This window comes from Culex pipiens, chromosome 2 (genome assembly GCF_016801865.2).
Source record: "Culex pipiens pallens isolate TS chromosome 2, TS_CPP_V2, whole genome shotgun sequence".
Lineage (NCBI taxonomy): Eukaryota > Metazoa > Arthropoda > Insecta > Diptera > Culicidae > Culex > Culex pipiens.
In genome coordinates, this window is record NC_068938.1 from 209,564,709 (window position 1) to 209,578,000 (window position 13,292).

At 44.5% G+C, this 13,292-nt stretch overlaps 2 protein-coding genes across 2 annotated transcripts; both read left to right on the forward strand.

The window, feature by feature from the left end:
* Window positions 1-485: 485 nt before the first annotated feature.
* On the forward strand, window positions 486-8,340 carry LOC120428799 (putative helicase MOV-10). Its single transcript, XM_039593898.2, has 5 exons — window positions 486-721; window positions 778-1,096; window positions 1,160-1,476; window positions 1,530-2,281; window positions 7,531-8,340. The coding sequence occupies exons 1-5, from the start codon at window positions 588-590 to the stop codon at window positions 8,292-8,294; spliced, it is 2,286 nt and encodes a 761-aa protein (XP_039449832.1). The 5' UTR covers window positions 486-587; the 3' UTR covers window positions 8,295-8,340.
* A 1,721-nt stretch (window positions 8,341-10,061) lies between these two features.
* On the forward strand, window positions 10,062-12,306 carry LOC120428798 (nucleolar GTP-binding protein 2). Its single transcript, XM_039593897.1, has one exon. It carries the CDS (start codon window positions 10,194-10,196, stop codon window positions 12,216-12,218), a length of 2,025 nt encoding a protein of 674 aa, XP_039449831.1. The 5' UTR covers window positions 10,062-10,193; the 3' UTR covers window positions 12,219-12,306.
* Window positions 12,307-13,292: the final 986 nt, after the last annotated feature.

Here is a 13,292-nt window from a genome sequence, read left to right on the forward strand (position 1 = left end):
AATTATAAAATTCTAAAATTCTAAAATTCTAAAATTCTAAAATTCTAAAATTCTAAAATTCTAAAATTCTAAAATTCTAAAATTCTAAAATTCTAAAATTCTAAAATTCTAAAATTCTAAAATTCTAAAATTCTAAAATTCTAAAATTCTTAAATTCTTAAATTCTTAAATTCTAAAACTCTAAAACTCTAAAATTCTAAAATTCTAAAATTCTGCCGCCGATCCGTTGTAATAATCTAACAAGACTTTTACGAACTAGATTATTAATCATTGGCGACTGCTGTCGACGTGAGAAAGGGATTTTATAGCCCCAGACGTGACTGCTGCTGATGTTTACTCGAAACAATCTGTCGATTTACACGACACGAGGGCTTCCTCGAGTGCCACTTCCCGCCAAACTATGATATCGCCGATGGGTGGGGGATGTGTGATTTGCAGCGTGGGCGTTTTTTCTTTTCTTTCAGCAAAACTATTGAAAATAAATCAGTTAAGGGTAATAGGTTCACAATTCTTGTTGAGCTCAAGCGGAACAGTTAGATTGAGTTTCGTGTTGGTCAAAAGATAAGTTTTCTTAAAAGAGTTGAAATATGGATAGTGGATTTTTAAAGTCTTACCGGTCTTACCTTGAGTATGGTTCCAGTTCGAGTAACTTACTCAGGCCCAGATCAACTCGTGGTAGACCCTTTGGAAGACCTTCGGATAACAGACCCTTCATAAAGCGGTAACTCTTGTAATTAAATTAAAAGTTTAAATTTCAACCACGTGTTCTTGGTCCAGCACGTACAAGAAGCCACCTAAAATCGAAATTGCGGAGTACGAGGTTCCCGAAGCGGTCAGGCGAATTTACGAGAACAAATTCAAGCCTTCCGCTACATTCGGTACGGAGGAAAACCTGCTGTTGGCCGAAGTTGCGGAAGCTAAGCAAGGATTACCGCTGACGGTGTCCAACTACAAGCCACGCCTGGAATTGCTGAACCAAATCGAGGATGAACACGTGAACAAAGAATTCCGGAGGTGCTTCATCCTTGCGCCAACCTTGGTTCCCAAACCGAATCTGGTAGACCGTGCAGTTGGTGGTTTCAAGTACCAGTTATCAGTAAGGGAAAGGGGAATGATTATTTTTGTAGGTCTATTTTTTAAGGAGTGATTTTTCTTGCAGAAGCACCAGATCAGAAAATATTCCTCCATCATCAAAGAAGACGTTGGAGTTCGTTTCAGTGTTGAATTTAGTGACGATGAGATTAAAAAGTTTTCGGGTACTGTGGACCTAGTGGACGCGAAATATGTGATCATTTTTACTGAAAAAGAGCTACAGTATAACAGAGTGACTAAGATTGAGTTTCTTGCCGAAAGGACCACGTATCAGATGGAGTACCGCGCTCTGGAGATGTTACAAGAGAGCGTTATAGAGCGGGTGTTCTTTGCTGAATCTTACACCGGGAAAAGCGCGCGAAACCCGTATATTTATTTTTCAAGGTTAGTTCTAAATTGATGAAATGAAGGTTAGTCACCTAAACCGTACTAATCAGTTTCAGCTTCGAGTGGTTTCGGCCGAGTGTTGCTTCAAATCATGAACAAGTACAAGCGATTCAGAATATCGTAAATCAAACATCATTTCCAGCGCCTTACGTGCTGTTTGGTCCACCGGGTACCGGTAAAACGTCCACCCTCGTGGAAGCCATCGGACAGATCTACAAGCTTCTACCCACGGCGAATGTCCTAGCAGTGGCCACTTCGAATTCGGCCGCCAACGAGCTTACCAGCCGACTGTTGGAAATTATTCCAGAGAAAGACATCTTTCGGTTTTTTGCCAAATCATGCGCGCGCAAAAAGAAAGACATAGAACAAGACGTGCTGGACGTGTCAAATCTTCGAAGCTGGAATATTGGTATGGACGGCAAGAGGTTTTATGAGAATATCCGCCCTTGCCGAGTGGTTCTTTGTACCGCGTCAACTGCTGGTCGCCTGGTAAATTCAGATGTTCCAAAGAACCACTTCAGCTACATCTTCATCGATGAGTGTGGAAGCGCCAAAGAGGTTTCCAGTCTGGTCCCGATAATCGGCATTGGTGTTCATGGCAGTGACATTACAGCCAGTATTGTGCTGGCTGGGGATCCGAAGCAATTGGGACCGGTTATTCCGTACGCATATCTGAATGATACCACACACAGCGTGTCCTTGCTAGAGCGCATCGCGGACAAGGGGCTGTATGCACGAGATCGCTGTAGAGGAAAATACGATCCCCGAGTTATCACCCAACTCAGGGATAACTTCCGCTCACATCTGTAGGAATCTAACCTCAGACAACAAGAGCCGGCAGATCAACTATGGTTGACGTCTAGATATTCGATGGAGGGGTTAGTTAGAATCAGAGTGTGAGACGGTCGGGCACGCGAGTGGTGGCGGCAATAAACAATATTATTAGCCGCCAGTGAAGTGTTTCTTTTAATCCGATTCCTCATTTCGGCTGATCGTCTACATTGGCGACGAGGAGAAAAATCGGAGATAAGAGGAAATTGATCGCTGGTTTGGATTCTACACGTGGTAAGGTTGAATTTGTTTTGCAGGAGGAGGAAAAGGTCAGGAGGTGCCGGGATATGTAAAGGTGTGCGTGTTTGCATGTTCGGACGTTGTGAAACGGATGTCGTGATTTGCATTAGTGTGAGAGTATCACGCCGTGCAAAATAATCCATCGTGGCAACATCCGAGTGCCAAGAAAGACGGCAATCTGATATCATTTTTTATAAAAAAATTATATATGTTGATGTTTTTGTTGTTGTTGCTTCTTACACGGTGCCGAGGTATTACTTAATTTGTTATTATAGGATATAATCGAGTTGTACCCAATTTTAAGTATCTTTAGAGAGAAAGATTTTGAGCTAGTGAGGGTTTAGATCGAGGTTTAAATATTGAAAGTGCCGCCTACGTGAGCATGTATAGCGTGTTTGTGTACGGAAAAATAGGTTAAAATTTTTATCACAAAAGAAAATAGCACGCGCTAGGGTGCGTGAGATCGAGCGTAAATAATTTTATAAGAAATGTGTTGTGTGGTACTTCAACTGGTATAGTTCGAGTACAGCGAGTATTATTATATATTTTCAGTTTAGAGGCTTAGTGCCGGTGGGTTGGCTTAGTGCCGTTGGGAGGCTTAGTGCCGGATATTGGCTTAGTGCCGGGGGTTGGCTTAGTGCCGGGGGTTGGCTTAGTGCCGGGAGTTGGCTTAGTGCCGGGGGTTGGCTTAGTGCCGGGGGTTGGCTTAGTGCCGGAGGATGGCTTAGTGCCGGGGGTTGGCTTAGTGCCGGGGGTTGGCTTAGTGCCGGGGGTTGGCTTAGTGCCGGGGGTTGGCTTAGTGCCGGAGGATGGCTTAGTGCCGGGGGTTGGCTTAGTGCCGGGGGATGGCTTAGTGCCGGGGGATGGCTTAGTGCCGGGGGTTGGCTTAGTGCCGGGGGTTGGCTTAGTGCCGGGGGTTGGCTTAGTGCCGGAGGATGGCTTAGTGCCGGGGGTTGGCTTAGTGCCGGGGGATGGCTTAGTGCCGGGCTTTGGCTTGTGGATGTTCACTCATGCCTGGTGGAGAGATGGCTCGTGAATATCTGCTGTAAGGCCTGTGGGAGAAGAGCCTTGTGATTGTCCACTGATGCCTGGTGGAGAGATGGCTTGTGGATGATTACATGGAAGCTTGGTGAAGAGGAGGCTTGTAGATATTCACTCATGCCTGGCGGAGAGAGGGCTTGTGAATGTTTACTGTAAGGCCTGAGGGAGAAGGTGCTTGTGATTGTCCACTCATGCCCAGGCTTGCCACAAATACAGATTTTTCAGCACAGGCCCGAAACACAAACGAATTTTTTTTTAAAGCTAAAATAAATTTGAGCAGTTTTTGTTAAATCGGCTAAAAAGATAAACATTTTTAGCATCTTTTGGCATGTTCAGTTTTTGGTAAGAGTATTATTCTTTAAAGTTATACTCGATTGAGTGTTTGGTATGTGCCAAAAAAATCTGTATTTGTGGCAAGCCTGCTCATGCCTGGTGGAGAGATGGCTTGCGGATGATTACAAGGAAACCTGATGAAGGAGAGGCAGGTGGATGTTCGCACATGCCTAGTGTAGAAATAGCTGGTGAATACCCACTGTATTGGTCATGGTGTAAAAGCGGGTTGTGAGGGAAGGTGAAATTAGTGAGAATTGTCATGTTTCATAACTTTGAAGGGTTTCCGTGTGGTAGATTACCGTTGAGAATTAGGACTAGGATACAAAAGAATATGTCACTCGGTTTGGTTTGAGGTCCCATAAGTTCTTTTTGGAAATTAATAAGTTTGGTAAAGTGCTTTAGAGATATTTAAAAAAAAAACTAGTCACTTTCAGTTCTCGGTGACTTCAATTAGCAGGCCAAAAAAATCTCATCCCTCAACTTTCACTACCCTTCTTTCCGTCGCGAAATTCTCAAGAAAAAAAGAATAGCCGCTCTCTATCTCGTGTTTTGCGGTTTAAAAGAGGTTTGCAATTGCGTCAACAAACAAGCTTTAGGACACCTAGTTTCGAGTAGGAATCTCGTAATCGAAGACGCCAAGGAAATGCTGTAGAGCGAACCATTCATTTATTATTAAAAAACGAAGTTGACTTTATAGCTGTCGGCCACCATTGCTAGTACCAACCACTAGTGTCTTCCTTTTTATCTACAAGGACTTCGCCGCCCTGGGCTCCTAAGTGTATGAAAGTATGGCACGGAGCGACGGCGCCGAATACCCATATTTACACAAAGAATTTTAGAGCGCCCGCCGCGGGATTCGAACCTCCGACCTCTGGATTGTGAGTCCAGTGAGTCAGCGGTCCGATTGATCCACTCGGGCGGGACAATTTATAGGAAGAAATCTCACAAGCTATAGTGATGGTTGCTATACCCTCTGATGTTTGGTGCAAGGAATCATCCTCTCCTAGATCCTCTACCGTCAGCTGTCATCCCATGCAAGAAGGTTCGTGGGGCCCTACCAACCGGGCTTCACAGGCGCGCGCTACAACGGACCAAATATTTTGTCTCCGACAGATCCTCGAGAAATGTCGTGAGTACAACGTGGCCACACATCACATCTTCATCGATTTCAAGGCGGCCTATGATACAGTCGACCGCGAGCAGCTATGGCAGATCATGCACGAGAACGGGTTCCTGGATAAACTAACTCGGCTGATCAAGGCTACTTTGGATGGTGTGATGTGTCACGTGCGTGTTTCGGGGGAATTAGCGGAACCCTTTGGATCACGCCGAGGGCTGCGGCAAGGTGATGGCTTATACTGTGCGCTGCGCAACATTGTCCTTGAGGGCATTATCCGATGGGCGGACATCGAAACGAGTGGCACGATTATGAACAAGTCCTAACAGTTGCTTTTGCCGATGACATCGACATTGTGGCAAGAAACCTGGTGACGATTAAGGATGTCTACATCCGACTGAAGGTACAAGCAAGGCGTGTAGGACTTGGCATGAATACGACGAAGACGAAGTACATGAGAGGAAGGGGTTTTAAGGATGTCGGCCCCGCAAGTCTCGCCGCTCTAACTCCGGATGGTGATGAGTTGGAAGAGGTGAACGAGTTCGTGTACTTGGGATCGCTGGTAACCGCCGATAACGACGCCAGCAAAGAGATCCGGACTCGTATTTGGAAACTGGGAAACGTGCTTACTTCAGATTACGGGAGACCCTCACATCGGATCGAGTGCAACGCCGCACGGAGCTGACGATGTACAAAACACTTATTAGACCGGTAGTCCTCTATGGCCACGAGACCTGGACGATGCGGCAAGTGGACGAACGTGTCCTAGGAGTTTCCGAACGGAAGGTGCTGCGAACGATCTACGGCGAAGTGCATGTGTCTGACGGAGTGTCGGAACAAACAGAATAGCAGGGAAACCGCGCGCACGGTTGGGAGATCAAGTGAATGGTGATATCCGAAAGATCTGTAACCTGAGAAATTGGAGAGTTGCAGCACAAAACCGAGAAAGATGGAAGCGTCTTCTTACTACAGCATGCGTACCTGTTGCGCTATGCTGATTGGTATGGTATGGTATAATCATCAAATGACAGTTCATTTCTTTTTTTTTATCACTCATTTACAACACTGTGTAGAAGAAACATGGAGAAGTTGTAAAGCCAGATCTATCATCTCACACACTTACATGCAATAACAATACAAGGGATTAAACCTACAAAACATTTTCTTTGTATTACTGAGTCTTTTTAGTATCAGGACACGGATCGTGGGCGATTTTCGAGGAAGACCTGCAAGCACTCGAAGTTTGCGTTCGGCGGGTGCTGACTACGGTATGGCGGCGTCAGTGAGAACAACACATGCAGCAGAAGGATGGACCATGAGCGTAACTTCATGACAAACCAAGCATTCTAGAATTCACCAAAACGGGTCGTATCCGGTGGGTCGTACGCGTCGCCTATCGAACCAGACAATCAATCTGGTAAAGTAGGTATCTAAAAATAGCTAGTATGAACTTGGCAGAGAGGGCATACAGACAAGGTAGTTTAATTTAATTGAACCAGGTAGAAGAACGGGAACTCAGAAGCGAAACTTGAGAAAAGCAGCCCAGAACCGAGTTAAATGATAACGCATCTGGAGACAGCTCATGACCGGAAAGATGTTGGGATTGCTAGGAGGCTGTTTACATTGTTTATAAATTCATAAATTCGGTGTTGAACGAAATTGAATTTTGAAATGATAGTTCAGGATTATCTTTGATCATTTATATTTTTTCTTGGCTCGAAAGTTATTTTATACATAGGCTGAAACAATGTCGTATAATATTTTTTTCTAAATTAGAATATTAAAAGAACTATTGGGTGTCACCTGAAATAATAATTAATTTTCTAAATACATAATTGTAGACTGTTTGCTCAATATAAAGGATACATAAGTTAGGGAATCATTTCCATCTTATTATTTTTATTTTTATTTAACAGTTGCAAGTGAAGGAGGGGATAGATGAGGAGGATAGCGTCAAACGGTTGTGAATTGCAAAGATGAAATAATGTGATGAAACAGAAATTAAATTGACTAGTTAAGAAACGAGAGTGAAATGACAAACTTTCATCAGGTGAAATAACTTCGTTCAAAGTTCAAGGGTCTTCACAGAGATTATACTGTTTACAAAAATGCTTGTATGACTCAGCTAGAATAATTGTATTTAAAAAAATCATAACTAGATTTAAAAGAAATCCACTCGTGTGTTCAGATCAGGACAGATCGATAACTTCGGCAAACTGGTAAAGTGAAAAGTTTTCAATATGTTTAATTTTTAATTATTAAGTATATATCATTTTCAAGGAAGAGAGGGATGTAGGAATCTAACCTCAGACAACAAGAGCCGGCAGATCAACTATGGTTGACGTCTAGATATTCGATGGAGGGGTTAGTTAGAATCAGAGTGTGAGACGGTCGGGCACGCGAGTGGTGGCGGCAATAAACAATATTATTAGCCGCCAGTGAAGTGCTTCTTTTAATCCGATTCCTCATTTCGGCTGATCGTCTATAACATCCAACTTTGCTGGAGTTTCCGAATCGCGCCTTCTACCAAGGAGAACTTCGAGCGAAAGCTTCACCTGAGAAGACCCATTGGGCGGCCGGTTGGGACCGTCTACCGAATCGTTCTTTCCCGTTGATTTTCCACTCGGTGGTTGGCGAGACCATGCAAGATGAAAACTCATCCAGCATGTACAACGAGCAGGAAGCCGAGCAGGTACTTTCCTATGTGGAGCGTATCATTGAACATGGCATTTGTGGAAGGATGGTCGAGCAGAGCTCAATCGGTATAATCTCTCCATATGCCAGCCAAGTTCGACTATTGAGGAATTTGCTGAACAAGCGTCACTGGAGCGATATCGAAGTCGGATCGACGGAGCAATACCAGGGGCGGGAGAAGCCTATCATGCTGATGTCCACGGTGAGGGCTCGCAGCAAAAGTGCGGAATTTTTGAACAACGCTAAAAGAATTAACGTTTCGCTGACGAGGGCGCAAGCGCTGCTGATTGTGGTGGGCGATCCGGGCACGCTGGAAAGGATCGATCATTGGAGGAGTTTTATACGGTACTGCCGGGAGAATGGCGCCGTGGTCGAGAGTTCGGTGAAGTTGCTGGAAGGTCCAAGTACATCTAGAAAGTACAACAAGAAAAAGCCTCAAAAACCTGAACAAACTCGTAGTGGCGCAGAGCAGGAAAGCTTGGATTCCATTGAGGAAATGAACATGATGCTTAGATTTCTGGGAATCCATCGGGATTGTTTAGATTCGGACTTGGATTAGCTTTGATGTGTTGCGATGTTGAAATAAAACATTTTTTGTCCTAACATCTGGTTTCAATTTCCATGCATATTCCTACTCGGTCCTAGGCGTCCGAAGGCTTGAAATGGGGGGCTCCCCTCAAAACACTTTTTGCACCTAGAATCTCTTCCTCCCCGAGATTTGAACAGACGATCTTAAGATTACCTTGCCTATCGACCTAACAAATCCGGCTTGGACCAACATTTACTTCCTTCCCACTCCAAAGAATGGTGTGATCCGGCGCGATCAAACATTGCTCATCTCATGAAATGCTAACCGGGGTCGACAGGGATTGAACTCAGCGCAGCTAGAGTGAGAAGAAACCACGCGTAGTATTACGCCACCGACCCCCGAATGTACAACGGTAAAAAACACCATTTCTGTTCACTTTTTGGTTGCAAAAAAAAAAAATTGACAAGACAAGACAAGACAACTTTTTTTTCGATAGATCAACTATGGTCCCCTTGGAAATAGCTGTCAAGTAGGAACTTTTCTGTCAAGAAGAACCACGAGGTTGAGGTTGATTTATTCAATTCAATTCAATTCAATTGGTGTTTAGGCCGATGCAAATATTTAAAAAAGTTTTTGTCCCTCGGCCCTGGCCGAGGTCAAGGGGGGAGGGCAAAAAAATAAAAAATATAAAAATTTTAATAACAAGCCATAGTCTTCACATTTAAATGAAAAAAGTGTTTTAAAATGCATTTTACACTAGTTCAGTTGTTTTGCAATCATTAGTTTTCAAAAAATCTAAGATCTGACAAAAACAAAAATTGTATCGAAAAAAAAGATTTTGCATCGAAAATTTTCAAAAAATCTTAAGATTTTTTAATTAACCCAAACATGCTAAAAATGATTTTAAACACAGGAGAATGTATTTTAATTTGATTTCAGTTGGTTGCACTTGAATTTTCATTGAAATTTTGAAGTTTATTGTAAAAATATTTTTTTTGCCCCCTGATTTTTCGGGCCAATTTTGAAGGGGGGGGGGGGGGGGGGGTGACACAAACTTTTAAAAATATTTGTACCAGCCTTATTAGAATTTAACAGTTCTGCTCCAGGATGTTACATTTGCAATTCAGAGATTTGGAGAACCTTTCAACTGAGATCAATTCATAAGCCTTTACAGGAAGGGTATATGTTTCTAAGTTTAGATTTTGCTAGCTGCGTGCTCTTTTTGGGAAAATAAATTTTGAGAAAAAAAACCCTAGAAGGTTGATTTAAAAATCCATTTTAAACTCTTTGTGGTCATTTTACTCAGAAAAATAAGCTTTATCGTCGTGAACAGTAATATCAGCAATCTAAGCTTGATTTTAGGACCCAATTGCTCCAAGATTTCTGTTTCACACATTTTAGTATCTTCAAAACTACGAGAACTATAGATATAATTTGTGATTGTTCCCTTAATGTACTGTTTTTAAAACTGACTATTTTGACGTTTATCAATTTTGGAAAAAGAAGACAACAACTTCCGTAGTCGCTGTGCACCCTTAATTTTTTTTCAGTTTCATCAGTTGTGATAAAAGTTTTCCTAAAATTGCTGTAAAGTTCAACCAAAGAGTATGTTCACCATTGAACATGAAGTTCAAACTAGCGAATCCACCCTGTACCTCACCTATCTAATCCAATCTGGTACTTCACAAGTTTCCACACGAAAACCTCAGTCACAGGGCTGCAAATTCCGCGCCGATGTCCACTCCCTCGGCGCTCTCGCTTTTTGTTTTGACATTTCTCACAACACGACCAAAACACATCAAACCACGTTTTTCTTCTTTCGGGTCGCCACGACCGATCCGCACCCGTGTTCGTTTGTCCATTTGCCGAATTTCGTTGGAAAATCGCGTTTATCGCGGTTGTGAAAAGTGTACAAAGTAGGCCGCCACCATGCCGAAAGTGAGCTCCCGCCCGGGGCCGCCCCGGAAGCTGTCGACGAACAAATCCGGCCACAGCATGAACCCGGAACGCTCGACGGAGGGCCTCAAGGGGGTGGCCAAGCCGCGGTCCAAATCGACGATCAAGCGGCTGCAGATGTACCGGAATTTCAAGGCCAAGCGGGATCGCAAGGGCAAGATTTTGACGCCGGCGCCGTTCCAGGGCTGGGTGTCGAGTGGGACGGTTTCGCGGGTGGAACCGTCGCCGAAGTGGTTCGCCAACTCGCGGGTCATTTCGCAGAGCTCGCTGCAAAAGTTCCAGGAGGAGATGGGCAAGGCGATTAAGGATCCGTACAAGGTGGTCATGAAGCAGACGAACTTGCCGATTACGTTGCTGAATGAAACGGCCAAATATCAGCGGGTTCACCTGTTGGATACGGAGAGCTTCGACACGACGTTCGGACCGAAGAAGCAGCGCAAGAAGGTGGCGCTGAAGGTGCGGGATTTGGAGGATTTGAGCAAGAATGCGGAGGAATCGGCGGAGCGGTACGACGAGGAGAAGGACCGGGACTTGGAGCGGGATGACGGTGGGGTTAAGGACAAGGTCCGGGAGTGGATTTTTGCTGCTGGTCAGAGCAAGCGAATCTGGAACGAGCTGCACAAGGTGATTGACTCGGCGGATGTGCTGCTGCAGGTTTTGGACGCGCGTGATCCGATGGGAACCCGGTCCAAGTACATCGAGGGATTCCTGAAGAAGGAGAAGCCTCACAAGCATCTGTTCTTTGTGCTGAACAAGGTGGATTTGGTGCCGATTTGGGTGACGCAGCGTTGGGTCGCGTTGCTGAGCAAGGAGTTCCCGACCATTGCGTTCCACGCCTCGTTGACGCATCCGTTTGGAAAGGGCGCCCTGATTAATCTGCTCCGCCAGATTGGCAAACTGCACGTGGACAAGAAACAAATCAGCGTCGGATTCATCGGCTATCCGAACGTGGGCAAGTCGTCCGTTATCAACGCACTGCGCAGCAAGAAGGTCTGCAACGTGGCCCCGATCGCCGGCGAAACCAAGGTCTGGCAGTACATCACGCTGATGAAGCGCATCTTCCTGATTGATTGTCCCGGAGTGGTCTATCCGACGGCGGAAACCGACACCGAAAAGGTTCTGAAGGGCGTGGTCCGTGTCGAGCTGGTCAACAATCCGGAAGATTACATCGAAGACGTTCTGTACCGAATCCGCAAGGAATACCTCGTCAAAACGTACGGCGTGACCGAGTGGATCTCGCACATTGACTTCCTGGAACAGATCGCGCGCAAAACCGGCAAACTGCTCAAAAAGGGCGAACCCGACATCCAAACGGTGGCGAAAATGATCCTGAACGATTGGCAGCGCGGACGACTGCCGTTCTACGTCCCACCGGAAGGCTTTGAAATCCCCAAATCCGTCCTGGACGCCACCTCCATCACGGAAGACGACCAAAAGAGCTCGTTCTCCGGCGTGACCGCCACCCCGACCATCCCCGACTCGATCAAAAAGGGCAAGGAACTGTTCCAGATCCAGGACTTCCGCAAGATCAAGGTCAACCTGGAGTTTGAAAGCGAGGACGTGCGCGAAATCGACAAAATCGACCAGGAACTGCTGGAAAAGCTCAAAGAGGAAAAGAAGGCCGAAGCCCGCGAAAAGCGCGAAAAGAAGAAGCAAACCAGCGCAGCGGAACAGGACGAAGAATCGTCCGGCATTTCCGACTTTTACTCCGAGGACGAGTACGACGAGGAGAGCGGAAAGGTCGTCCACAAGAGTGCCAAGGCGGCCAAGTCCGCGAAATCGGCCAGCGGCAAGTTCAACGTCGAGGATGAAGCTGGTCAGCAGGACGGGGAGGCGGAGGAGGGGCAGGCTGCTGGTGGCAAGAGGCCGCTCAAGAAGACGGCGAAGCAGCGGAGGGCGGCCGAGCGGGCTGGGAAGCGGAAGAAGATCGGCAGCAACTTTTACGAGACGCACAACGTCAAGAACCGGAACCGCAACAAGAAGCAGGAGGCGCCTTAGGAGGTGGTGGGTAACGGGGGAGTGTGTGTTAGGTTTAAGAAGATGTTCTACAGAAGTTGCAGAAACAAGAAACAAATCTTATTAAAAATGTGTTGGATTTTTTATTTGAATTCGAAATACTTTACTCGTCTTTTTATGATTCATATTCCCGTATACAAGGCTGTATATCAGGCCTGTCCAACGCCCGGCCCGCGGGCCGGATCCGGCCCGTGAAGCCATTTCATCCGGCCCGCGACAGCTTTTCAAAATAGTTCTATGACCGGCCCTAAAGGCTGTTCATAAATTGTAAATAAATTTAGTGTCAAAATTTAAAAGATAATTTGGAGATCATATTTTCAGATATTACAACGAAACATTTATTTATTTAATTTTTGCTTTTGACATAAAATGTCTCTAATTCTACGTTTTGTTAGGATTTTGCCTTTGTATTTTTGTTAGTTTCTCAAAGTTTTGGCTGTTTTTACTTCTAAATGAATTGTTACAATGAGTAAGCAAAAATAATGTATTTTTTCAGAACATCTTTTTAATGATAAAGTTTAATGAAAAAAAGCTTCAGAAAAGCAAATTAATCATATCAAAAATAATATATTGAAATATTTAAAAATCTTTCAAAATGAGTCAAGAAATCAGACAGCATTTTTTTAAATTTACTTCAATAATTCTAAGAAAATTTAAGAATGACGAATTAAAAACTATCAGATATTTATTTTTTCTAAATTTCGTGTCTTTTAAATCATTTTGAAATGTTTTGTAAAATATTTGAATAAAGGTGCACAACAACGCAAAAATTGTTTTTTCGTAAAGAAGATTTGAATCCAAATTTCGATTCAATAAATTTTAACTTGTCCCGTTGATTTTTCAAACTTGAATGTTTTTTTTGTTAATGATATTAGGGTAAACAAAGCAAAGCAATCCACTTTAACGACCCCCGGGTCTTTTGTGGGCTCTGTTGCAAGTTTCTACTCATTTCTTGGTGTCCGAAGGTTATGTGTGGTGAAGGTGGCATGGCTTTCTACCTAATGGTACGTTCGTTTGAGGGCTAGTTCCACACTGAGTGCCGCACTCAGAGCTGTC